The following is a 24363-nucleotide window of genomic DNA, read 5'->3' on the forward strand; positions in this document are numbered from 1 at the left end:
ACATTTCTCTTGGATTTTGTAGGGTTAGGGGTATGGGGGCATTTCATTTGCACTTATTGTTTTGTGGTTATGGGTGAATTTAGAAATCTCGGAGGACCTAGACACTGTTGTTGCTATTTAGGGCGTGAAGGAGAGGGCTGTGACGTGATGACAGCGTAAAACCTGAGTACCGCTACTTCGGAGTCAGGTTTATTAGATGAATAGCGTTACCTGAAGAGGCAGCATTTATACAGGATTATATTCTCCATAGCGACTATGTTCAAAGTAATCCTACCCTGTTCCATGCCTCATCTGAGGGTACGTGGCATGGGCTTTTTAAGATAATTTATTTGTAACTGCATTTGTTATTTCGTGAAGGATTTACAAATGAAATGTTTCTTGTGGACCTGATGTAGCACTAAATTTTAAAGAATTAGAACACAGAGCATATTTTATCCTCTCATTTTCTCAGTCCTCTGCAGAAATTATTCCTGGTACAATATTTGTAAGATTAGCCTGGTGGCTCATGACCTCACTAATACTAGATTGTATGAGAAATCCATTTTTAGTGAAGAGCTAAAGAGAAGAACCTAGGTGCTTTTATAATTTGAGAAGACAGTATTAAATCATGGAAGAGGATGGAGAAAGAAGAATCAAGGTTGAAAAACACAGGGATGGGTTGCTCACTATGCTCTCTGATGGACCAGCCACTCAACCAAAGAAGGCAAATGCTGTGGTTATGGAGCAGAGAGGTCTCAGCAGCATCATGTCTGAGCCCTTTAGTACTTGTAAGCAAATAATGCCCCAATCAACTGGTAGAGGTTTTCAGGTGCTTAAAACTGCAAACTCTTACCTTTTTCAGATGGGACTGAACTGTCTTCCGTGGGATGAATATAGTTTTCATCTTCATCTTCCACAGGGACCACATAATCAGCCTAAAAGAAATACAAAAATGCTGTACATTTGGAGTTTACTGGATAAGAAAGAGTGATATTAAGAAATTTTTCATAATCCATATACCATTAAACTTCATGATGTAAAGTGATTTGGTTACTTCTAGTATATTCACAGAGTGCAACCATCACAACAATTATCTTCAGAACAGTGTCATCACCCCCAAAAGGAACCCTGAGCCCACTAGTCACTCCCAACCACCTCCTCCCCTGACCCAGTCAACCATGAACCTTCTCTCTGTCTTTAAGAATTGCCCATTCTGGACATTTTATGTAAATAGAATCATACACTATTAAAATACACAGTCTTTTGTGATTTCTTATAACAGTAATTTCAAGGATTAGCCACGTTGTAGTATGTATCACTACTTCATTTCCTTTTATGGACAAGTCTTATTCCATTGTATGATTATACCCCATTTGACTTATCCACTTATCAGCTGTTTCTACTTTGGGGCTGTTATAAGTAATGATATGAACATTCATGTACAAATTTTGTGTAGATGGACATTTTTCTTGGGAATATACCTAATGATGGAATTGCTGGATCATACTGTAGCTCTATATTTAATAGTCTGAGTAACGGTTAAGTTGTTTTCCAAAGTGGCTGCACTAATTTTTCATTTCCACTGGCAATGTATAAGGGTTCCAATTTCTCCACATATTCACCAGTACTTGTTATTGTCTTCTTTTTTATTATAAGCATCCTTGTAGGTATGAAGCGGTATCTAACTGTAATTTTGATTTGCATTTCCCTGATGGTTAATGACATTAAGCATCTTTTTGTCTGCTTATTGGCCATTTATATATATTCTTCAGAGAAAAATCTATTCCACCCCTTTGTCCACTTTTAATCTGGTTGTTTATCTTTTTTATCTTTAGATGATTAGAGTTCTTTAAATGTTCTAGATATAAATCTTTTATAGATATATAATTTGCAAAAACATTCTCTCATTCTATAGGTTGTCCTTTACTTTCTTTGTGGCATCATTTACAGCACAAAAGTTTATGTAAATTTATGTAAGTTTATGTAAAATTTATGTAAATTTTATCTATTTTTTTTTTTCTTTGTTATATCTAAGAAACCATTGCCTATTCCAAGGTCATAAAGATTTATACCTATGTTTTCTTCCAAGAATTTTATAGTTTTATTAATAGCTCTTATACTCAGTCCTATGATCCATTTTTATCTAATATTTTAAGATATGATGTGAGATAGGAGCTCAATTTCATTCTTTTGAAAACAGTGGCTGACTTTATTTTTCTGGGCTCCAAAATCACTGCAGATGGTGATTAAAACCATGAAATTAAAAGACGCTTACTCCTTGGAAGGAAAGTTATGACCAACCTAGATAGCATATTGAAAAGCAGAGACAGTACTTTGTCAACAAAGGTCCGTCTAGTCAAGGCTATGATTTTTCCAGTGGTCATGTATGAATGTGAGAGTTGGACTATAAAGAAAGCTGAGCACCGAAGAATTGATGCATTTGAACTGTGGTGTTGGAGAAGACTCTTGAGAGTCCCTTGGACTGCAAGGAGATATAACCAGTCCATCCTAAAGGAAATCAGTCCTGAATATTCATTGGAAGGACTGATGCTGAAGCTGAAACTCCAATACTTTGGCCACCTGATGTGAAGAGCTGACTCATTTGAAAAGACCCTGATGCTGGGAAAGGTTGAGGGCAGGAGGAGAAGGGAATGACAGACGATGAGATGGTTGGATGGCATCACCGACTCAATGGACGTGGGTTTGGGTGGACTCCGGGAGTTAGTGATGGACAGGGAGGCCTGGCGTGCTGCAGTTCATGGGGGTGCAAAGAGTCAGACACGACTGAGCAACTGCACTGAACTGAACTAATGCAGTTATCTTAGCACTATTTGTCTAAAAAATTGATTTTTCCTATGAAATTGTCTTGGCACCTTTGCCAATAATCAATTGAACATAAATATGGGGAGGGAGTGATTTTGTAAGAGTTATTAAATGTCCACTTGAGTTTCTTCTTTAATACATTTCATGTGAAAATTTAATAGCTTCACATACATTATTTCACTGAATTCTTTCAATAATACCTATCTATTAAGTTAGGTATTTTTTAAAATTTATTTATCCTTATTTTACAGATGAGGAATTTGAGAAAAGTTGAGTAATCTGTCCAAGGTCAAATAAAATCACAAAACTGATACCCCACAAGGACAGGTACTGGGTCTGTGCTCTGGGCGCCAGTGAAGCCCTGGAACATTTGTGTTGAATGAAGGGCTGGTCTTTTGTCAGTGGATGCTGAGAGGTAGTCCAGGATGGCCATGTAGCACCTGCGCTCTAGCATTTCATGATCTGGGTTCAAATGCTGGCTCTAGCATATAGCTCTTTGACCTTGGACAAGTTTTTCAACCCCTTGTCACCTCATCTGTACCATTTCCTCCTCTGTAATGGGTGATAATAGCGTGCACTTCATAGGGTTGCTGTGAGGGTGTGATGAGATAATACACACAGAGGGCTCAGATCTCCAGCTGATACACAGTGCTTGTCAAGTGCTAGACCCTCCTGTCATTATAGGGCAGTTGCTCCTCCACCACCTGCCCCAACTCTCTGATCAGCCTGTAACCCATATTTTGCTTGTAACCTGTATGGCAGAGCTAAACATTTTTATTTGTGCTTGTATTTGACTTCTTCCTTTCCTTTCTAATGTCTTGACCAGATCTTAATGTTGTCTTCTATTTCTTTTTTAACTCTTCCTTATCTTGATTGTCCATCTCCTCATTCCAGAATGTATCTCCCCCAGTCATCCCCCTTCCCCACTGGTTCAAACGTGCCTGAGCCACCACCACAAAGCTGTTATAAGCAAAACTCAGCCTCTCCCCACTGGGGTCCACCTCCAGTTATTCACAGAAATGGAGAGCCTCATGTAACTCACAATCTCGTTTGTATTCTGTGTCTGAGTTGGTATCTTCATATAGACCCTCTGAATGCTGGAAGAATTCACAGTGAGACCCTAACAGATGGTCTCCCTACCATGTCCCATGCTCAGATTCTCCTTGCCACCTGTTCACACCCTGAAAGGGCATCATCCCCTCGGACTGACAGACAGTCTGAAGATTGACAAACCAAATTCATTCTCAGTCTGCTGACTTCCTGACTTAAACTGTCCCTGGAGAGGGGGGTCATAAGCTCAAGTGCTTACAGGAACAGGTCTGGAATAGCAATTGGGCATGTGCGGAGCCAGGCTGTGTCCACGCCTTGTATCAGCGGTGAAGATGATGACGAATGGAAACGGGGGCCCAGGATTCTCAGCTGAGTTGGAAGGGTGCCATGAGGCTCAGCTGCTTCAAGGCCATGACTGGCCAAGTGTTGACAGGCCCTCGGTTTTCAGGAGAAACTAGAAAACTGGATTTTATAAAGAATATAGAATATGGTAGAAAGGAATCCAATTTATATAATACATAGAATGCTTCTTTGTGTGAGACACGGAATTTAGTGAAGTATTTATATTCCTTTATTCAAGCTTTAAAGGAACCTGAAGAGATGAAAAGATGAGACTCAGGTTATCTGATACCTAAAGTCACACAACCAGTAAGAGTGAAGTGGGAATTTGGGCCTGGATGCTGCCCCGATTTTATTAAAAAGTCTCTCTTCAACACGCTGCTGAATAACCAACAAATCACAGAAGAAATCAAAAAAGAAATAAAAATTTGCATAGAAACACAACAACCCAAAACCTGTGGGACACTGTAAAAGCAGTCCTAAGGGGAAAGTTCATAGCAATACAGGCATACCTCAATAAACAAGAAAAAAGTCAAATAAATAACCTAACTCTACACCTAAAGCAACTAGAAAAGGAAGAAATGAAGAACCCCAGGGTTAGTAGAAGGAAAGAAATCTTAAAAGTTAGGGCAGAAATAAATGCAAAAGAAACAAAAGAGACCATAGCAAAAATCAACAAAGCCAAAAGCTGGTTCTTTGAGAGGATAAATAAAATTGACAAACCATCAGCCAGACTCATCAAGAAACAAAGGGAGAAAAATCAAATCAATAAAATTAGAAATGAAAAGGGAGAGATCACAACAGACAACACACAAATACAAAGGATCATAAGAGACTACTATCAACAATTATATGCCAATAAAATGGACAACGTGGAAGAAATGGACAAATTCTTAGAAAAGTACAACTTTCCAAAACTGGACCAGGAAGAAATAGAAAATCTTAACAGACCCATCACAAGCATGGAAATTGAAACTGTAATCAGAAATCTTCCAGCAAACAAAAGCCCAGGTCCAGACGGCTTCACAGCTGAATTCTACCAAAAATTTAGAGAAGAGCTAACACCTATCCTACTCAAACTCTTCCAGAAAATTGCAGAGGAAGGTAAACTTCCAAACTCACTCTATGAGGCCACCATCACCCTAATATCAAAACCTGACAAAGATGCCACAAAAAAAGAAAACTACAGGCCAATATCACTGATGAACATAGATGCAAAAATCCTTAACAAAATTCTAGCAATCAGAATCCAACAACACATTAAAAAGATCATACACCATGACCAAGTGGGCTTTATCCTAGGGATGCAAGGATTCTTCAATATCCGCAAATCAATCAATGTAATACACCACATTAACAAATTGAAAAGTAAAAACCATATGATTATCTCAATAGATGCAGAGAAAGCCTTTGACAAAATTCAACATCCATTTATGATAAAAACTCTCCAGAAAGCAGGAATAGAAGGAACATACCTCAACATAATAAAAGCTATATATGACAAACCCACAGCAAACATTATCCTCAATGGTGAAAAATTGAAAGCATTTCCTCTAAAGTCAGGAACAAGACAAGGGTACCCACTCTCACCATTACTATTCAACATAGTTCTGGAAGTTTTGGCCACAGCAATCAGAGCAGAAAAAGAAATAAAAGGAATCCAAATTGAAAAAGAAGAAGTAAAACTCTCACTATTTGCAGATGACATGATCCTCTACATAGAAAACCCTAAAGATTCCACCAGAAAATTATTAGAACTAATCAATGAATATAGTAAAGTTGCAGGATATAAAATCAACACACAGAAATCTCTTGTACTCCTATACACTAATAATGAGAAAATAGAAAGAGAAATTAAGGAAACAATTCCATTCACCATTGCAACAAAAAGAATAAAATAATTAGGAATATATCTACCTAAAGAAACTAAAGACCTATATAGAGAAAACTATAAAACACTGGTGAAAGAAATCAAAGAGGACACTAATAGATGGAGAAATATACCATGTTCATGGATCGGAAGAATCAACATAGTGAAAATGAGTATACTACTCAAAGCAATTTATAGATTCAATGCAATCCCTATCAAGCTACCAACGGTATTCTTCACAGAGCTAGAACAAATAATTTCACAGTTTATATAGAAATACAAAAGACCTTGAATAGCCAAAGCAATCTTAAGAAAGAAAAATGAAACTGGAAGAATCAACCTGCCTGACTTCAGGCTCTACTACAAAGCCACAGTCATCAAGACAGTATGGTACTGGCACAAAGACAGAAATATAGATCAATGGAACAAAATAGAAAGCCCAGAGATAAATCCATGCACATATGGACACCTCATCTTTGACAAAGGAGGCAAGAATATACAATGGATTAAAGACAATCTCTTTAACAAGTGGTGCTGGGAAATCTGGTCAACCACTTGTAAAAGAATGAAACTAGAACACTTTCTAACACCATACACAAAAATAAACTCAAAATGGATTAAAGATCTAAACGTAAGACCAGAAACTATAAAATCAGATCCTCTATGACCCACCTCCCAGAATATTGGAAATAAAAGCAAAAATAAACAAATGGGACCTAATTAACCTTAAAAGCTTCTGCACATCAAAGGAAACTATTAGCAAGGTGAAAAGGTAGCCTTCAGAATGGGAGAAAATAATAGCAAATGAAGCAACTGACAAACAACTAATCTCAAAAATATATAAGCAACTCCTACAGCTCAATTCCAGAAAAATAAATGACCCAATCAAAAAGTGGGCCAAAGAACTAAATAGACATTTCTCCAAAGAAGACATACAGATGGCTAACAAACACATGAAAAGATGCTCAACATCACTCATTATCAGAGAAATGCAAATCAAAACCACAATGAGGTACCATTTCACGCCAGTCAGAATGGCTGTGATCCAAAAGTCTACAAGCAATAAATGCTGGAGAGGGTGTGGAGAAAAGGGAAAACTCTTACACTGTTTGTGGGAATGCAAACTAGTACAGCCAGTATGGAGAACAGTGTGGAGATTCCTTAAAAAACTGGAACTAGATCTGCCTTATGATCCAGCAATCCCACTGCTGGGCATACACACTGAGGAAACCAGAATTGAAAGAGACACGTGTACCCCAATGTTCATCACAGCACTGTTTATAATAGCCAGGACATGGAAGCAACCTAGATGTCCATCAGCAGATGAATGAATAAGAAAGCTGTGGTACATATACACAATGGAGTATTACTCAGCCATTAAAAAGAATACATTTGAATCAGTTCTAATGAGGTGGATGAAACTGGAGCCTATTATACAGAGTGAAGTAAGCCAGAAAGAAAAACACCAATACAGTATACTAACACATATATATGGAATTTAGAAAGATGGTAACAATAACCCTGTGTACGAGACAGCAAAAGAGACACTGATATATAGAACAGTCTTTTGGACTCTGTGGGAGAGGGCGAGGGTGGGATGATTTGGGAGAATGGCATTGAAACATTTATAATATCATATATGAAACGAGTCGCCAGTCCAGGTGTGATGCACAATACTGGATGCTTGGGGCTGGTGCACTGGGACGACCCAGAGGGATGGTACGGGGAGGGAGGTGGAAGGGGGGTTCAGGATGGGGAACACATGTATACCTGTGGTGGATTCATTTTGACTTAGGGCAAAACCAATACAATATTGTAAATTTAAAAAATAAATTTTAATTTAATTTAAAAAAATAAAATAAAAAGTCTCTCTTTTATGTCTCCTGTTGGGCTACAAATTATACTAAGGTGGAAAAGGTCATTTCACAGCATGTTTGTAAGCTATAGGTTTTATCACCTATAGGCATTTAGAAACATTTGCTTCTTCAAGAAGCTGCAGCACCATTATGTCTGGTGATGGTTAAGAGTTGCCTTTAATGTTGTTTTCTTTCTTGGCCTGTTGCACTTGTGTACTCTGTCACTCAGTCATGTACGACTCTTTGCGACCTCATGGACTGTAGCCCACTAGGCTCCTCTGTCCACGGGATTTCCCAGGCAAGAATACGGGAGCGGGTTGCCATTTCCTACTCCAGGGGATCTTCCTGACCCAGAGATCAAACCCACATCTCCTGCACTGGCAGGCGAATTCTTTACTACTGAGCCGCCTGGGAAGTCCATTGCACTTGTATAACTGTTCTAAAGGCTAAGTTTGAGGGCTTGTCTTTGACTTTTTTAAAATGCAGTACTTCTGGGAGCCATAACATATTAGGCTTTATCAGTCATTCTTACAACAGTCTGGATAAGTTTACCCATTCATTTTTTAAAATTTCATAGGGAATAAGACATGAAAATTTAGGTGCTGGCAGAAGGGAGATTGATAAGATAAACCTAGAGTTGGGTCCCAGACAGTTGGCAAAGGAGGTTCCTGGATACCTGGGGCTGGGGAGAGAGAGAAGCAAGAGATGCCGAAGGAAGTGCGGGATCAGTTCTTCCACAGGTTGTGCAGGGTCTCCATACAGACAGGGGGTCTCCAGTATACATCCCGTTGCACCCCTTCGCAGCTTAGAGGATCAGAGAGAAAAGAAAGTGGGGGAAAGAAAATGAGGCAGGACAGGGAGAGAAGCATAGGAGGATAAAGATGGGGAAGTATCTTATGGAGGAATGAGAGATTTGCAGGAAACTGAGGGATAAGAAAGAGGAAATAGTGAGAGGGGCACAAATCCAGGTTGGATATTACATCATATACCTGATTAGTAACTGAAAGTGCTTAAATAAGGCCATATATGACATTTTAAGAGAAAACATCCTTCCAGCAGGACAATGGAGAGTTTCGGGGCAGGTGGTTAGTGCCGGTCAGAGACCCAGGCCTGGAGGAAGGAAGACATGCCTGAGGCTACATTGTCCTGCCCCTCCCCCCATCTGGTCCCTGCATCCTGCCTTCCCCTTGGTCTGGGCAGCCTTCCGGACAGATTTACTTTACCTCGTCCTCAAGGAGCTCTTTGGGTTTGGGCGGGACTTGAGGTTTATGCAATGAAGTGTTGGCCGGCAGAGAGGTGGCCAGTCTCGCCTTTGCAGAAGGCCAGTTGGGTTTACTGGGAAGAGTCTTGCTGAAGGGTGGAGACTGCCTCTGGCTTGATCGGTTGTCTTGAGAGGAACAACAAGAACAACAAAACATAAGATGAAAGGGTTCTGGATCATTTCCTGGGCAGAAGCCACCGAGTTCTAGAAAGTATAAAACTACCAGCATCCATGTAGCCAACATGCTATTGACTGGGGCATTCCTTTAAAAAGTATGACAGGCAAAAATGTCAACAACCCATTGACCTACATTATAAAAACCAGAAGAGGATCCTCCCAGGGAGCCATGAGAGCCACAGACCCAGGAGAGCTGACAGTCCAAGCATGTGGCTAAATAGAGTAGATGGTGACCTTGGCAGTATCGGGGGCTAAGGGGAGCAGTAATCCTCAATGGATTCACTTTGCTCCCTAAAGCCTTAAGGGCGATGATTCTCAATCCTGCTTACACATAGGAACCACCTGTGAAAGTGAAAGTGTTAATTACTCAGTCATGTCTGACCCTTTGTGACCCCATGGACTGTAGCCCGCCAGGCTCCTCCATCCATAGGATTTTTCCAGACAAGAATACGGGAGTGGGTTACCATTTCCTTCTCCAGGGGATCTTCCTGACCCAGGAATCCAACCTGGGTCTCCCACATGGCAGGCACACTCTTTACCATATGAGCTACAAGGGAAGCCCCTAGGAACCACCTAGGAGCTTTAAAAAAAAAAATGCCAAGGCCCCACCCCAAACATGCAGTTTAAAACTTCTGGGGAGGGACCTTTCATTATAGGTTTTAAAAGTTCCCCAGGTTATTCTAAGGTATATGCAGGGTTGCAACTACTCATCTGGTAAAACTACACACTCCTCCCCTCAGTGGTGTCCTTGAATGGGGGAGAAGTTGTGAATCCCCTGGTCCAGGGCCATCCTCAGCAACTGTTGTGAAGGAGTCCAGTCTCTGAAGTCGAGGGCCCTGGGTTCAGTCCCCTGCTCTCCACCCACCAGCTGCGCTCCTTTGGGCCTCTTCTTCATTATGTAACCTCTCTGGGACTCACATTCCTCATTTTAAAAATGAAGATGGTTAACTATCCACTTCAGAGAGTTATTGTATGGATTAGGAAGAAAACAGCAAAGGCAGGAGGAACATCGTGTCTGACAAAGACAACGCCTAATAAACAGAACTAACCTTACCTGCGTCATGTGATGGAGGGCTTAGGCAACAGGGGTCTACCCAGTTGATCTGTGAGCACAGATTCTGACTGATCCATTGAGGAAAATCTTAGCATGGGAATAACCTGGGGGGTTCCCCATCCTGGAACAGCACGGGTACCTACACTGGCTCCCTGCTTCCTCTGGCCCTGGCTCAAGGCAGCAGTCCCTGCCTCTGCCTGTCCTGCTCTGCTCTTGTCCTGGGGCCTGTTCCAGCTCTCAGCCCACGCTTCTGCATCGCTGAAGTTGTGTGGTTAACTTCACACTGGTGCCTCCCGGGAGCCTCTTTCTGGTGGTGTAGCTGTGTTAAGGCACCAAGGCATCTACTCTGCTGTGTCTGTGACAGTTTTTATAGCTTTATTGGCAGCTCCTGGTGTTTACTGAGATTTCTTAACATAAGATTTAAGCCCAGCAGAAGTAGCAAAGCACAGAAAACAGGCTCTGAAGAGTATGACCTGGAATGAGCTGCTTGTGTGTGCGCATGCTCAGTCATGTCCAACTCTTTACAACCCCACGGATTGACTGTAGCCTGCCAGGCTCCTCTGTCCGTGAGATTCTCCAGGCAAGAACACCGAAGTGGGTTGCCATTTCCTCCTCCAGGGGATCGTCCCGCCCCAGGGATCGAACTTATCTCTTGTGTCTTGTGCATTGGCAGGCAGATTCTTTACCACTAATGCCACCTGGGAAGCCCGTATGAGCTGCTTAATCTACCCCTCTCCCCACTCCCAGCTAGAATGGTCGTCTCCTGGTCTGTAAAATGGGCCTGATGCAGCTCCTTCCTTCCTGAGGTTGTTGCGATGAGTGAAGGAGGTCACAAATTGGGTGGTGGAGGGTGGAGCAGAGTGATCAAGAGCTAGGACTTTGGAGGCTGAGTTGCCCAGCTTGCATGCCAGTTCTGCCACTTATAAAACCTTGGCCCAGTGAATTCCCTCTTCCTAGCATCTCTTTTTTCCTTTGTGATCGTCAAGAAGGTGAAAGTAAAGCGCTAAGTTGTAAGCTGTAAAAAGTCTGGGAGTGCATCTGTCTTGCTAGCTGCTGAGCATAGCTCTGGCACATAGCAGGTGCTCAGTAAGTGAATCGTTGCACAAAGCAAGGGACAGTACCTGGCACCCACAAGGAGGCGGTTAACTACAAGGACCCCTTTACTCCCAGGGGTGCCAGGGTGATCACCACAGACACAAGCCCTTCCTCGCCTTTGTTGAACTTTAGTCACTTGTTAAAATGGAACACAGACTTCTTGGAGGGGCATTAACAGCTACACTCAGGCCTGGAGACCACACCTAAGACTTGTCCATTTAATTCAAGAGCCTCATTCTCGGCCTAGAGCTCTTTACCACTCCCCCCGCCCCACAGTTTAGAGTCTAGACTCAGAGTGTCTGTGCAGCTTGCTGATGTGGGGGCGGGGTGAGAGAGGAAGGAGGGGCCTTAGCAAACACTGAGATCCTCGCAGCTCTCCTTGTTCTGTACAGTCATCTCAAGAGAAATGTCAGAACCTTGAGTGTAGGAAGCTGGAGAAGAAGCAGCGACTAACCTCAGGATTGATTTCTCTGGGGACTACAGGAAATGAGGTGGGGTGGGGTTGGGAGCCACATTGGGGTGTGGTTGCTTTATCTTTTGCCTGTTTTCAACATTCCCAATTTGCAAAGGTTACTCCCTCCTTCCCCAAAGGGCAAGCTTTCCAGCAGGGGGCTCCAGTACCTGTGAGTGACCAGATGACCCACTTGGAGGTGGTGAGAGTCAGAGCTACCCCACCACCCTGCAACTTTGGCCCGCCCCGCTCCCTGCTGCCCTGAAGGCCGAGCGCCCAAGGTCCTGCAGGGACTCACCTACATACTCGCCCCTGGTGAAGGGCAGGGCCGGGTGAACTGTCCGTGTCTCCTGCTCCACAGGTGGCGGCTCATAGCTGTCGTCCCCGGCCTCCTCAGCTGGCAGCACGTACATCTCTGAGTCCGAGTGCTCATCTGGGTTTTCATAATCGCTGTCCTGCAAGTGCAGACACCATGCTCAGGGCCGCATACACTCTTAGGGGGCCAGAGCTGCTCCCTCAGCAGAGGGGCGAGAAAGCAAGGCTGGGAGGGGTTGGCTAAGCAGGGTTAGGCAGCTGTTAGTGGCAATGCTGGGGTTGAAGCCAGGCCTTTTTGTTTCCAAAATGTATCACCTGGACTGTATCCTGGGGAAACGTGTGGGCATCTAACCCCGAGGGTGGGTGAACTCTGTGTGTCTGCAAAGAACAGCCAGAGGTAAAATATATCTCGAGAAGACAGAAAAAGGACCCAATAAAATAAAATAGCCAAATAGGTTTTATTAACCATAATGTTGATGGTTGAGGAAAATGTAAGTTTATTAAGAGAGGGTAAGAGGAAGCTCAGGAACACAGACACCTTTGAGGAGATGAGGTTTGTTTGTTTTAAACAGAGCTGGAAAGCTTCAGGGATGAGGACTTCAAACTGACTTAGTCCATTCTCTTTCTTTCTTTCTTTTTTGAAATCTTGAGGCACTTATGCCAACTAAGACTTTTATTATTATTATTTAAGTTTATTTTTTTGGCCACATCACATGGCGTGTAGGATCTTAGTTCCCGGACCCAGGATTGAACCTATGCCTCCTGCAGGGCAAGCTCAGAGTCTTAACCACTTGGACCACCAGAGAAGTCCCTCTTTTTTTTTTTTTTTTAAATATGCATTTTATTTAAGTCCCTCTTGAAAATACATTGACCCAGTCCCAAGTTCACACAGTTCGCAAGGAGGAAGGTCTTCCCAGCAGCTCAGTTCCTCTCCCCTCGGGCAGACAGACCTACTAGCTTCTTGTGCATTTCGTGCGATTTTTTTTTTTCTGTATGCAGTGCTACTGCTAAGTCACTTCAGTCGTGTCCGGCTCTGTGCAAACCCATAGACAGCAGCCCACCAAGCTCCCCCGTCCCTGGGATTCTCCAGGCAAGAACACTGGAGGGGGTTGCCATTTCCTTCTCCAGTGCATGAAAGTGAAAAGTGAAAGTGAAGTCGCTCAGTCATATCCGACACTTAGCGACCCCACGGACTGCAGCCTACCAGGCTCCTCCGTCCATGGGATTCTCCAGGCAGGAGTACTGGAGTGGGGTATACTCGTGTGCAGGAACTCTTTGATTCAGGACTTAAGAGGTCCTCTGACCTCTGTGCCCACTGCTCCCACACACCGCCTGACACAATGCTTCATCCAAACATGTTTTTCCACTGAATCCATGATGCACCTGCCTTTTGGCCTGACAATTGTGTAACATTAAAGTGGATGTTGGGTTTCCTTCAGAGCTGAATCCTCAGGGCCCGTGACGGGGCCAGCCCATGATAGGCACCCAGGACGTTGGGAACAGGCAGAGGAGTCAATGAGTGAGCACTGCGCTTTCCTCCTCAGCTGGAAGGGAGATGGAGGACAGAGGGAGGGTGAAGGGTGGGAGAAGGAAGGAGAAAGGAGGCTGAAGAGAGAGCGTTTCCTGAGGTGGCTGGAGGTGCCTGGGAGAGAGACGAAAAGGAGAGAGCCCAGAGGAGGGTGCTTGTTCTTAACCCTGGCGTGGGGGAGACAGGAAGGGACACATGAAAAAATCACTGTAGGGAGATTTCCCAAAACCCTAGGTCAGAAACAGCAGATGGGAATATGAAAATAGGCTGAATAAAATAATAATAAGAGTGATTATTATTATAACCAACATTTCTATGCACTGCATACCTCACTGACCCCTCACCACAATCATGAGATAGTTTTTTTTTTTTAATCCCATTTTACAGTTGAGGAAACTGAGGCACAGAGGAGTTGAGTAATTTTGAATCTGCAATCTGTGATCTGGAGAAATCAGTGATGATTCCCAGGAAGGGGGCCTGGGAGACAGAGTAAGAGTGAAAGGGTGGGCTGGAGGGGAGGCTTAAGAGGGCAAGACCCTGGCTTTCCAAGCCAGGGACCCTCTTTCCAGGCCAAGGACCTGATCGCTGCTGTTGTGGCATTCCAGGGTGACGTCAGGATGAACACTGAGAGGCAGTTGCTTTAATAGACATTCAGAAAGTGAAAGAACCAGTGGGCAGCCAGACACACATGCCTGAGCTGGGGATGGCGTGGGCATCCCACTTTGTTTCGTTTTTTTCACGTAGCAGAGATGGGCTTCATGGACTTAATTACCTGGAGGCTGAGGATTGGTGTGCATCCTGGGGAGGGTTCTGGAGTCCTTGCCGCCCCTCCAGCAGAGCAGCCTCATTGAGAGGAGGTGGGCAGAGGTGGCATAGAGGGTATAGGAAGAGAGACCTCACGTCAGCTGTTCCTAGCAGCCGTCCTCCGACACTGGGCTGCCCACCAGATTGTGCCCCCCATGAAGACTGGACTGAGATGTAAATCTAGGACCCAGCACAGGACTGCTACAGGGTAGGTGCCCACCCAACGTAGCTGGAATGGATGAGTGCATTGATGCTGCCTGGGCTCTGAGGGGACTGAGGAGGAGGGAATGGCTGCTCAGAAGTCCTGAGCTGGCCCTTCATTTGGAAAGTCTCTTCTGTGGGAGATGTACCACGAGCCTCTCCTATTTAAGCACCATAGAATGCATTGAATGCCTTCTCATCAAGAGAATTACAAGAGAATCTGTTCAAACTTCTGAGAGTTTTAAAGAATCCTCCTCCCCCAAGTTATTCTAAATTATGACATAATTCATTTGTTAATTCATTAATTCATTCAGTACTTGAGGAAGTGCAACACTTTGGACAGTCTGATGGGAACTCTGAAGGAGGGACTGCATTATCAGACAAAAATCTTGTCAAATTGACCATTCCTTCATTCATTTAATCAGAATTTATTTACCTACTCTGAACCAGCTTGACTTTGAGCATAGTCCCCAGCCTCACAGAGCTTATATGTTAGCAGGAGAGACCAACAATAAACAAGTAGTGAATAATAAATAAATAATCAAGTGGATGAAATATCTATCCCTGGTGACAGCACTGAAGGGGGGTTCAGAGAAAGGTGGACAGGTCTGCATGGGTCGAATGTCATCAGATCTGGAGGCTTTATCAACAAGTCTGGATTTCATTCGGTGTACAAAGGGAATCCAATGAGGATTGTGAATGATTGTGAGTGAATGTTCAGTGAATCCGTGTTACAGCTGATGGGCTTCCCTGGTGACTCAGTAGGTGAAAAAAATCCACCGGCAAGGCAGGAGACCTGGGTTCGATACCTGGGTCTGGAAGATCCCCCTGAGAAAGAGATGGCAACCCACTCCAGTAATCTTGCCTGGGAAATCCCATGGACAGAGGAGCCTGCTGGGCTACAGTCCATGGGGTCGCACAGAGCCGGACGCAAGATAGAGACTGAACCACCGCCATAGCTGGTACTTCCGTTTTGGTTGTTTGACTTGGGGACATAAGTCATTCCCTCCTCTTCAGGCTGATTTTATTTTATGTTTTCTGAGTCCCCAGTGTGTGTTCTTTTCATCCAGCGAACGAGTTCAGTTTTCTTGGCTGCCTGGTGAATTGGTCCAGCTTCTTGAACTTTGCTTCAGATGTGACTTGGTGGTGTTGCCAGCAGGGGGCGCAGCTGCAGCGCTTCTGAGGGATCAGTGCCTCCCTCAGAAGTTCCTCCTACTGGGTGACCCAGAGAGAAGCCACCTCCTTCCTTCTTTGTAAAAATCTTTTCTCTGCAGTTGAAAAGGGAGGAACTCCGGTCTCCTAATACTCTGAATAAAATCCAGGTGGGTGTAAACAGTGTGAAGCTGGGCTCAGGCTGAGTTCTGGGCACTGGACAGGAGTCCTGGGTTTTCGTTCTACCGGGCCGCTGAGAAATTGAGACTGTCAGAGTCATTTTCATGTTCTTGGCCTCAGTTTCCACAGGGGATATGTGGTTGTATGGAGGCCCTCTGGGATCCCTTCCAGACATGAAGCTCACAGACTAGAGAAGACTAACTTTCTGCGGGAATATGATATATGAGGAATTGTCATTGTGCCCAGGAGTTTTTAAGATGTCTTGTCTCTTGAAGACTCAGCCCCAAAGAGCTCTGTGGGCTGCAGAGCCGTCTTGAAGGGGTTCACAGTTAATTCAGACACACCACTCCAATGTCGTCAAGGTCAGGGAGGGCCCTCTCAACCTGAAGCCCTCCGAGTCTGTTCACATCCTCTTGGTCATAGCAAGCCTCTTGGGTTTGAAAAACCTGGTTCTGAGATCTGGGTTTGAGACTTTTGGAACCGCAAGTACTTACCCTCTCCATGCCTTGGTTTCTTCACCTATAAAATGGGCAAGACTGATGTCCAAACTGTTTAACCACTAATACGGCTCAGGTACCGACCATGACCTTGAGGAGGGTCCCAGAGGCTCCCTGATGTGCCAGGCATTCATGCTTCAGTTGTTGGTTTGATTAGGGCTCCTGGCAGGGACCAAGCAGTGATGGGGCACTGGGGAATTCAGGGCAAAAGCATTTGCCAACTGATTGGGAAATATTCAAACACTTAAACATTTTTTTTTGGTTCTGCATACCAGTAGAAAATGGGGATAAGAATGCCGACTCATAGGGCTGTGGTGAGGATTACATGAAGTGGTAGGTGTAAAGCTCCTAGCCCGGCACAATGTGGTATTGGCCCAAGTCAGCCTAGTGCTGTCTCGCCTATTAGTGGCCCTTCCAGCCCAGCTATCTCCCCTCTGTGATGGGCAGCTGAACACCAGCATTTCATTCAGAAACAAGTCCTTATAAAGACCTCCCAGGGGCCATGGTGAAAATGGTACCCTTCTCGTCCCAGGAACAAATACTCACGAAGTCATCCGACCACTGCTCCTCTTCGTCAGCTGGGCTCTCTGAAATGGCATGTTGGAAGCAAAATGAACAATATAAATTTTTGCCGGCCAGCTCCACCCTGTCCACAAGCACCCTGCACCTGCCTGCCCTGCCCCTGGGTCACATGCTCCCATCTGCTAGGCCTGAGACAGTTATTACAGTCATCTCACACTCATTCCTTTTGAATCCTTTTCTAAAAAACCGTCAATTTTTGAAGTATTAGTAAAAGTCCCACTAGGGCAGAGAAACGGTAACTCTGACCCTTAACGGTCTTTGTCAAGAGACATTTTTGGACCTTAGAATAGCAATCCATACTGTCCTGCTTCCTCACATTTTTTTTTAATCAATATGTGGATGGTGTAGTAGGAAGAGCCCTGGACAGGGAGTCAGAGAGACCTAAATTCTCATCCGGGCTGTAACTTCTCTGGACCTCCTCAATTTTTAGATCTATGATATAAAATTCAAGATCTCTAAAAGGGGATCACTTCCAAGATTCTCTCTGGCTCTAACACTGACTTTTTTATTAAAAAAAATTTTTCCCCGATGTGTTACTACATGCTGGGCAATATTATCAGAGCTTTGTATTCACTTCACTTTCTCAAAAACCTTATGAGGAAACTGAGGCCTAGAGAAGATAAATCATTTGCCCAAGATCATGTAGTAAATGGTAAAGTCAGGAGTTGAGCCCTGCAGGTTGACTGACTTCCAAGTGCATGCTCTGAACCTCAGCGCCATACTGCTCTTGCTGTCCTTGGGCTTCAGGCTGCAGCCACTGTCTTAGGCTCTACAGCAGGTGTAAAAATGGATGTGACAGGTCTTGTGTAGCTTATGATCTTGAAGAATGAAATAGGCCTGGATTATGACAGCCAAGGAGACTATTTGACCCCTTTTCTTCCAAAACACATTTGGAGTTTGAGAAGCTTAGCATCAATCCCATCACATAAACTGACCTTAGAGGCTAAATAAAATTCTCTCACTCTGACCCAAGTTCAGATGGTAGAGTGGCTTCAATGAGTGCACCATAGAGGATCACATCTTCCCTCCTACCCCACTGAGCAGCTGTGGCTAGAGGACTTGGTGGATGGTCCCTGAATCCCCCAGAACCTCAATAGAAACTTTTCCTGCCATTTCTGCCACAGGAGACCACTGACTCCAGCTCTGGGCCGTTCCACAAAGGCACAAGGAAAAAAATTACGGAGATGAAGTGAAAGCAGGAAGGAGGTCTTGTATCAGAACGACCACATTTTAAGAAATGACAGCAACAGCAACTCTCTCTTGAGAAAAACATGATAGACAAAAGGAAGGAGCTTCATTCTACAAGTGGATCAAACTTTGACATTAACAGAAAATAATTCTTATGAAATTATTCTCTGGGCTGACATATACCAAATGACAGTGTATTCTGATCACTAAGTTGCCAGAAATCCTTAGAAGAATAGATGAACGAGTCTTCTTCCCAATATGCCAATATTGGCCCAATGGGGAGTAAGTTTCTAATACCTTAAGTCTGAGGATAACTGAAGGTCAAAACATACAGCAGCAAGATGCTATTGTTTCAACTATTTAAAACAAAAACATTTATAAAATATTTTTATAAGACACACTTCCTTGCCTTGGTCAACCCTGGAGTCAGGATCCACTTGATCATCAGCTAGTGGAAAAAGCAGTTGTAGCTGTCATCTAACTAGTTTTCCTGTCTCTATGATCTTCAATTCATCCTTCCAACTGTTTCTAGTTATTTTCTTAAAATAGAAATTGGCTCATGCTGCCCCTTTCCTTAAAAACCATCACTGGCTCCCTACGGGATAAAGTCGAGCTTCTGTGTCAACGCATTCACACACCTGTACCTGCCGTCCCTGCCTCGCTCACTTACAGTGATGCCGGAGAGCTTGCTCCTCCATCCTGGGCTTCTGATAGTCCTCCACGCTGCTCATGCTGCTCCCCCCAGCCCATCTCCCTTCTTCCGTGCAAACCCCTGGCATCCCTCCTCCATGAGGCCCTCTCCAGTCCCTCTGGGTTATGGGTTATGACCTCGTAGATGCTGCCGGCACCTTGTGACATGTACTTCATCCTGCCCTAAGAGACACAATTTAGTGTCTCTCTGTACTGAAAAGCAAGACCTATTTATCTTTGGATCTGGATGCCATTTTGCATTTGTAATTCTGCACTAATACTGAAATAAAAGCACAAGCCAGTAAATGAATTGAATGAGTGAAAATGAGGATAGTAATAAGAGATTCCATCATTGACTATTTCCTGCGTGCTGGGTGCTAGGGGAAGTATTATGAATGTATTTCTTTGTTTATCATCAAAACAGTCTCTGTCGTAGGTGCCTTATTATCTGTTTTATAGTCAAGGAAACTGAGGCTAAGAGAGGTTGCAAAACCTGTCTGAGGCACATGGCTAGTGAGTGTGGGGACTGGATTGAAGGCCAGGCTGTGTTGGCTTCTGCAGCTGAAATCTCATGTGAACGGCCTGGCCGTCCGCTGAACATTCAGATAAAACCCAGGAGAAACATGAATGCCCCAATCCAGGCATTGTGGTGCATCAAGGCAGAAAACAGAGAAAAGCATCAGGAGGTGAGGTTATTTGCGTGTTGCCCCACCTTCTCCCAGCCACATCTGTCTTCTGGCACAGCATCACACTCATCAAGTTATACGTAGCAAGCCATTGCCCAGACCGAAAAGCATAGCAATCCAAAGTACTAGATCCAAGTAGTGCGTGGTTTTCAGCATCTCAGGGAGACTACCAATATGTGCGGGTGGTAGTTTTAGACCCAAGCTCCCTGGGTTCAAATCCTGGCTCTGCTCTTTGTTACCTGCTTGGCAATGGACCAGTCCCTTAATTGTTTAAAGATCAATTTCCTCGTCTGTAAAACAAGGATAAGAATAGTGCCTGCCTCATGTTTTTATGAGAATCAAGTAATATAATACATGTGAAATGTTTTGCAAAGCCTGACCACATTAAATGCTATTTAATGTTACTCATTGTTGTCTTAATAAATCCTCAAAATGATACCAATTCAATTTCACTCTAATGGTAATCACACAGCATTGTTACCACAAAGAAATGGATCCAAGAACCCTGTAGTATGTAGTCAGTGAAATTTTCAGGAGGGTAAATTCAAGCTGAATATGGGCCAGATGGTGTGGGGTTGCAGCCCCTCCTAGGGAGCTGAGATGTTGGTTGGGCCTCCTTGTCAGGGAAAGCCTTTTCTGTTGTGTTATGTAACTGGTTTGGGTTTAGCCTATTTACTGTGTCATAATCCCAGGCTTCCCTGGTGGCTCAGATGTTAAAGAATCTGCCTGGAATGCAGGAGACCTGGGTTCAATCCCTGGGTCGGGAAGATCCCCTGAAGAAGGAAATGGCAACCCCTTCCAGTGTTCTGGCCTGGAGAATTCCATGAACTATATAATGGGGTTGCAAAGAGTCAGACATGACTGAGTAACTTTCACTTCACTCACTCTCTCCACCAGTGGTAAAGAATCTGCCTGCCAATGCAGGAGGCGTAAGAAACATGAGTTTGATACCTGGGTCAGGAAGATTCTCTTGAGAAGAAAATGGCAACCCACTCCAGTATTCTTGCCTGCAGAATTCCATGGACAGAGGAGCCTGGTGAGCTACAGTCCTCTGGGTCTCAAAGAGCTGGACACAACTGAGCATGCACACACACACACACACACACATGCATAATTCTCACAATAACCTGAGGGATAGACATACTTATCTCCAGATAAGGAATGTGAGGCTCAAGGAAGTTACAAAACTTTCCTAGGTTCAGTGATTAAGGGGCAAAGCCAGGATTCTGACCCAGGCCCAAAAACCCCAGAGGCTGAGATCTTCTCACTGAGCCCAGCCTCTACATGAAATAAAAGACCTAGAGTCTAGAGAAACTTTCACGGATCAGACTGAGGACAATCTGAGGTGGTATAAAATTTCCTGGTGTATGTCCAGCAGCCGATCATAATTCCAGGTGCTGGAGGAATTTGGAGAAACGTGCACTCATTGAGGGCCGAGAGGTTACTGAGGCCGTGTGCCCCAGGCAGGCTGGAACTAGGCCTTAAAAGAGAATGGTGATGAAGGAGGGTGTTCTCCTTCCACCCTCAGGATGGGGGCTTAGGTGTCAGTTCCAGAAGCACAGCTTAGCCAGTGGAAGGAAGGGGCATCCATAAGGCACAGCCATGCACAGAATGGATGAGCTGCACTGGAGAATCACAGGGAAATACGCTGACAGGTAAATAAAGCTCGCTTCTCTGCCAGGCAGGGAGATGTTCCAGCCTCAGTGGGTACTGCATTTTCCAGTGACAAGGTGGAGAGGGGCAGGCTGACAAGGATGGTGTTTGAGTAACCTTGACAACCCACTCCAGTATTCTTGCCTGGAAAATCCCATGGGCAGAGGAGCCTCGTGGGCTACAGTCCAAAAGGTCACAAAGAGTCGGACACGATTGATGACTAATACAAAGGTGTGATGAGACCGAGTCTGAACCAGACTGGGGGTTCTTGGGAATGGGGAGACATGGCTGGAAGGACAGTAAAGGACTCTGTGTTGAGAGCTTGAGGGAAAGGGTAAAGGAGAGGGTGTGGATGTAGTCTCTTGCTTGGGTGTCCTCGGGGGCACCAGAGACGCTGGATGGGCCTGGTGATCTCCGAGTGATGGGCACTGAGGTGCACTCCACAACTGCGTGTCCACACATGTCCTCCACTCTGGCCCTGATCTCACTCTAGAGGCTGTGCTCTGGGCCACTGGGCCCTGCACAGTTCTCCTCTTGCAGAGCGGGATGCAAGCAACCAGTGGGGAGACTTGCAGTACGACACAGGAAGAAGAGAGGAAGGAGGGTGGTCTAGCTGCGGTGGTGGGGACAGACACAGGGAAGGAACGGAAAGAGGAACTACCGAGGCTGCGGGGGAGGCAGCGAGCTGACAGTCCCTCTGGGTACACCCAGAGGAGAAAGGGATGTGACTTGGTGTGCGGAGCTGAGGCCAAAGCTAGCCTCTGCCAGACTGACTGGGAGTGGTAACTTGCATTTAAACCCTTAACATCTTAGAAATTCCCTTTATCTGTATGATCATTCACCTTTCACAGGGCCCTGTAGGGGAAAGGGTCCTGACTCAGGTATCAGCTGTCTGTATGACCCCGGGCATTCCCTGTGCCTCTGTGGTCTCCAGTGTCCCTAAGATGAGAAGTTTGGATTGGGTGATCTCTCAGGACTTTCTAGGTTTTAAAATACCTTTGAGTGCAAGTTTCATTCCTCTATTCTTAGTTGCATGAGTCAGAACTGATGTTGAATACAGCTCTTCCCATGTTCAGCTTTGTTGGTACCAGTTAGAAGTAACCAGGGAGACAAAAGATCAAATGAATGCTAGCTTTACTAGGGACACCAGGACACGAGAAAAAGCAAGCTATATTTCATTCTCAAAAGCAAGTATGTTTCAGGCAAAGGGTTGTCATGCATGCCTTGTGCTTCTGTGGTGGGCATTTACTCAGCGATCGCTTTCTAAGTGTCTTCCTTTGCCCTGAGGTCTCCCTACTTTATCATTGCTCTGATCTCCTCCCTGCATGACATCAGTGGGGGAGGAGAAGGTGGCCCTCTAAGGACATGACAACAGCCCCTGGGTATCAGGGCCCTAGGGTACAGGGAGAGAGGCCTGTTCAGTTCTGACCTCTCGGGGGTTTGAAGAGTGACCAGAGGAACTTCTGCAGTGACCCCAGAAGACTCTGGGTGCACCACAATTGGTCTCCCCTTCCCACCCTCCCTCTCTAGCCAGACCTCAGACTCAGAGATACAGGAAGCTGTTCAACTCTGAAAGTTCAAGAAGCAGGTGGCTTCTTGAACTTAATATTAGAAGCTCTGGGGCTTTCAGGATAATAAATAAGAAATATCCTGGAAAATTGTAACCATCCTAAATTGGGTCAAAGGGAGGAACAATGGAATGGAAGCCTGGGGTGGGTCTTTTTTAGTGGACAGGTTACTGAATGTTCCTGAGACACACTTCCCTCATTTGTGAAACCAAGATAGCCATTTCTATTTAACGCACTAATGAGAGATTAGGGTGCTAGTGGTAAAGAACCCACCTGCCAACGCAGGAGACATAAGAGTTTGATCCCTGGGTCAGGAAGATCCCCTGGAGGAGGAAATGGCAACCCACTCCAGTATTCATCTCTGGAGAATACCATGGACAGAAGAGCCTGGCAGGCTACAATCCAGAGGGTCACAAAGAATCAGACATGACTGAAGTAATTTAGCACAAGCACAATGAGAGATTAAATGAGCAAAGCTATGGTTTTTTCAGTAGTTATGTATGGATGTGAGAGCTGGGCCATAAAGAAAGCTGTTCAATTCAGTCGCTTAGTCGTGTCTGACTCTTTGAGACCCCGTGAACCGCAGCACACCAGGCCTCCCTGTCCATCACCAACTCCTGGAGTCCATGCAAACCCATGTCCATCGAGTTGATGATGCCATCCAACCATCTCATCCTCTGTCATCCCCTTCTCCTCCTGCCCTCAATCTTTCCCAGCATCAGGGTCTTTTCAAATGAGTCAGCTCTTCGTGTCAGGTGGCCAAAGTATTGGAGTTTCAGCTTCAACATCAGTCCTTCCAATGAACACCCAGGACTGACCTCCCTTAGGATGGACTGGTTGGATCTCCTTGCAGTCCAAGGGACTCTCAAGAGTCTTCTCCAACACCACAGTTCAAAAGCATCAATTCTTTGGCGCTCAGCTTTCTTTATAGTCCAACTCTCACATCCATACATGACCACTGGAAGGAAAGCTGAGTGGTGAAGAATTGATACTTTTGAACTGTGGTGTTGGAAAAGACTCTTGAGACTGCCTTGGACTGCAAGAAGATCCAACCAGTCAATCCTAAAGGAAATCAGTCCTGAATGTTTATTGGAAGGACTGACGCTGAAGTTGAAACTCCAATACTTTGGCCACCTGATGTGAAGACCTGACTAATTAAAAAAGACCTTGATCCTGGGAAAGATTGAAGGCAGGAGGAGAAGGGGATGACAGAAGATGAGATAGTTGGAACAACATCACTAACTCGATGGACATGAGTTTGAGCAAGCTCCAGGAGTTGGTGATGGACAAGAAAGTCTGGCATGCTGCAGTCCATGGGGTTGCAAAGAGTTGGACTGACTGAGTGAACGAACTGAACTGAACCA

General features: G+C 44.7%; 1 protein-coding gene across 4 annotated transcripts in view; it reads right to left on the reverse strand.

Moving 5' to 3' along the window:
- The window catches only part of BLNK (B cell linker), a 91191-nt gene that overhangs the window by 25990 nt on the left and 40838 nt on the right, over nt 1–24363 (reverse strand). For 2 of the 4 annotated variants that reach the window (XM_005225501.5, XM_005225500.5), the window contains exons 4-8: nt 17179–17219; nt 12586–12648; nt 12254–12410; nt 9141–9304; nt 833–914 (exon numbers count right to left, since the gene is read on the reverse strand). In XM_005225501.5, coding sequence (XP_005225558.1) covers nt 833–914; nt 9141–9304; nt 12254–12410; nt 12586–12648; nt 17179–17219 — 507 coding nt within the window. 4 annotated transcript variants of the gene reach the window in all.

Source organism: Bos taurus, chromosome 26 (assembly GCF_002263795.3).
Source record: "Bos taurus isolate L1 Dominette 01449 registration number 42190680 breed Hereford chromosome 26, ARS-UCD2.0, whole genome shotgun sequence".
NCBI classification, from domain to species: domain Eukaryota; kingdom Metazoa; phylum Chordata; class Mammalia; order Artiodactyla; family Bovidae; genus Bos; species Bos taurus.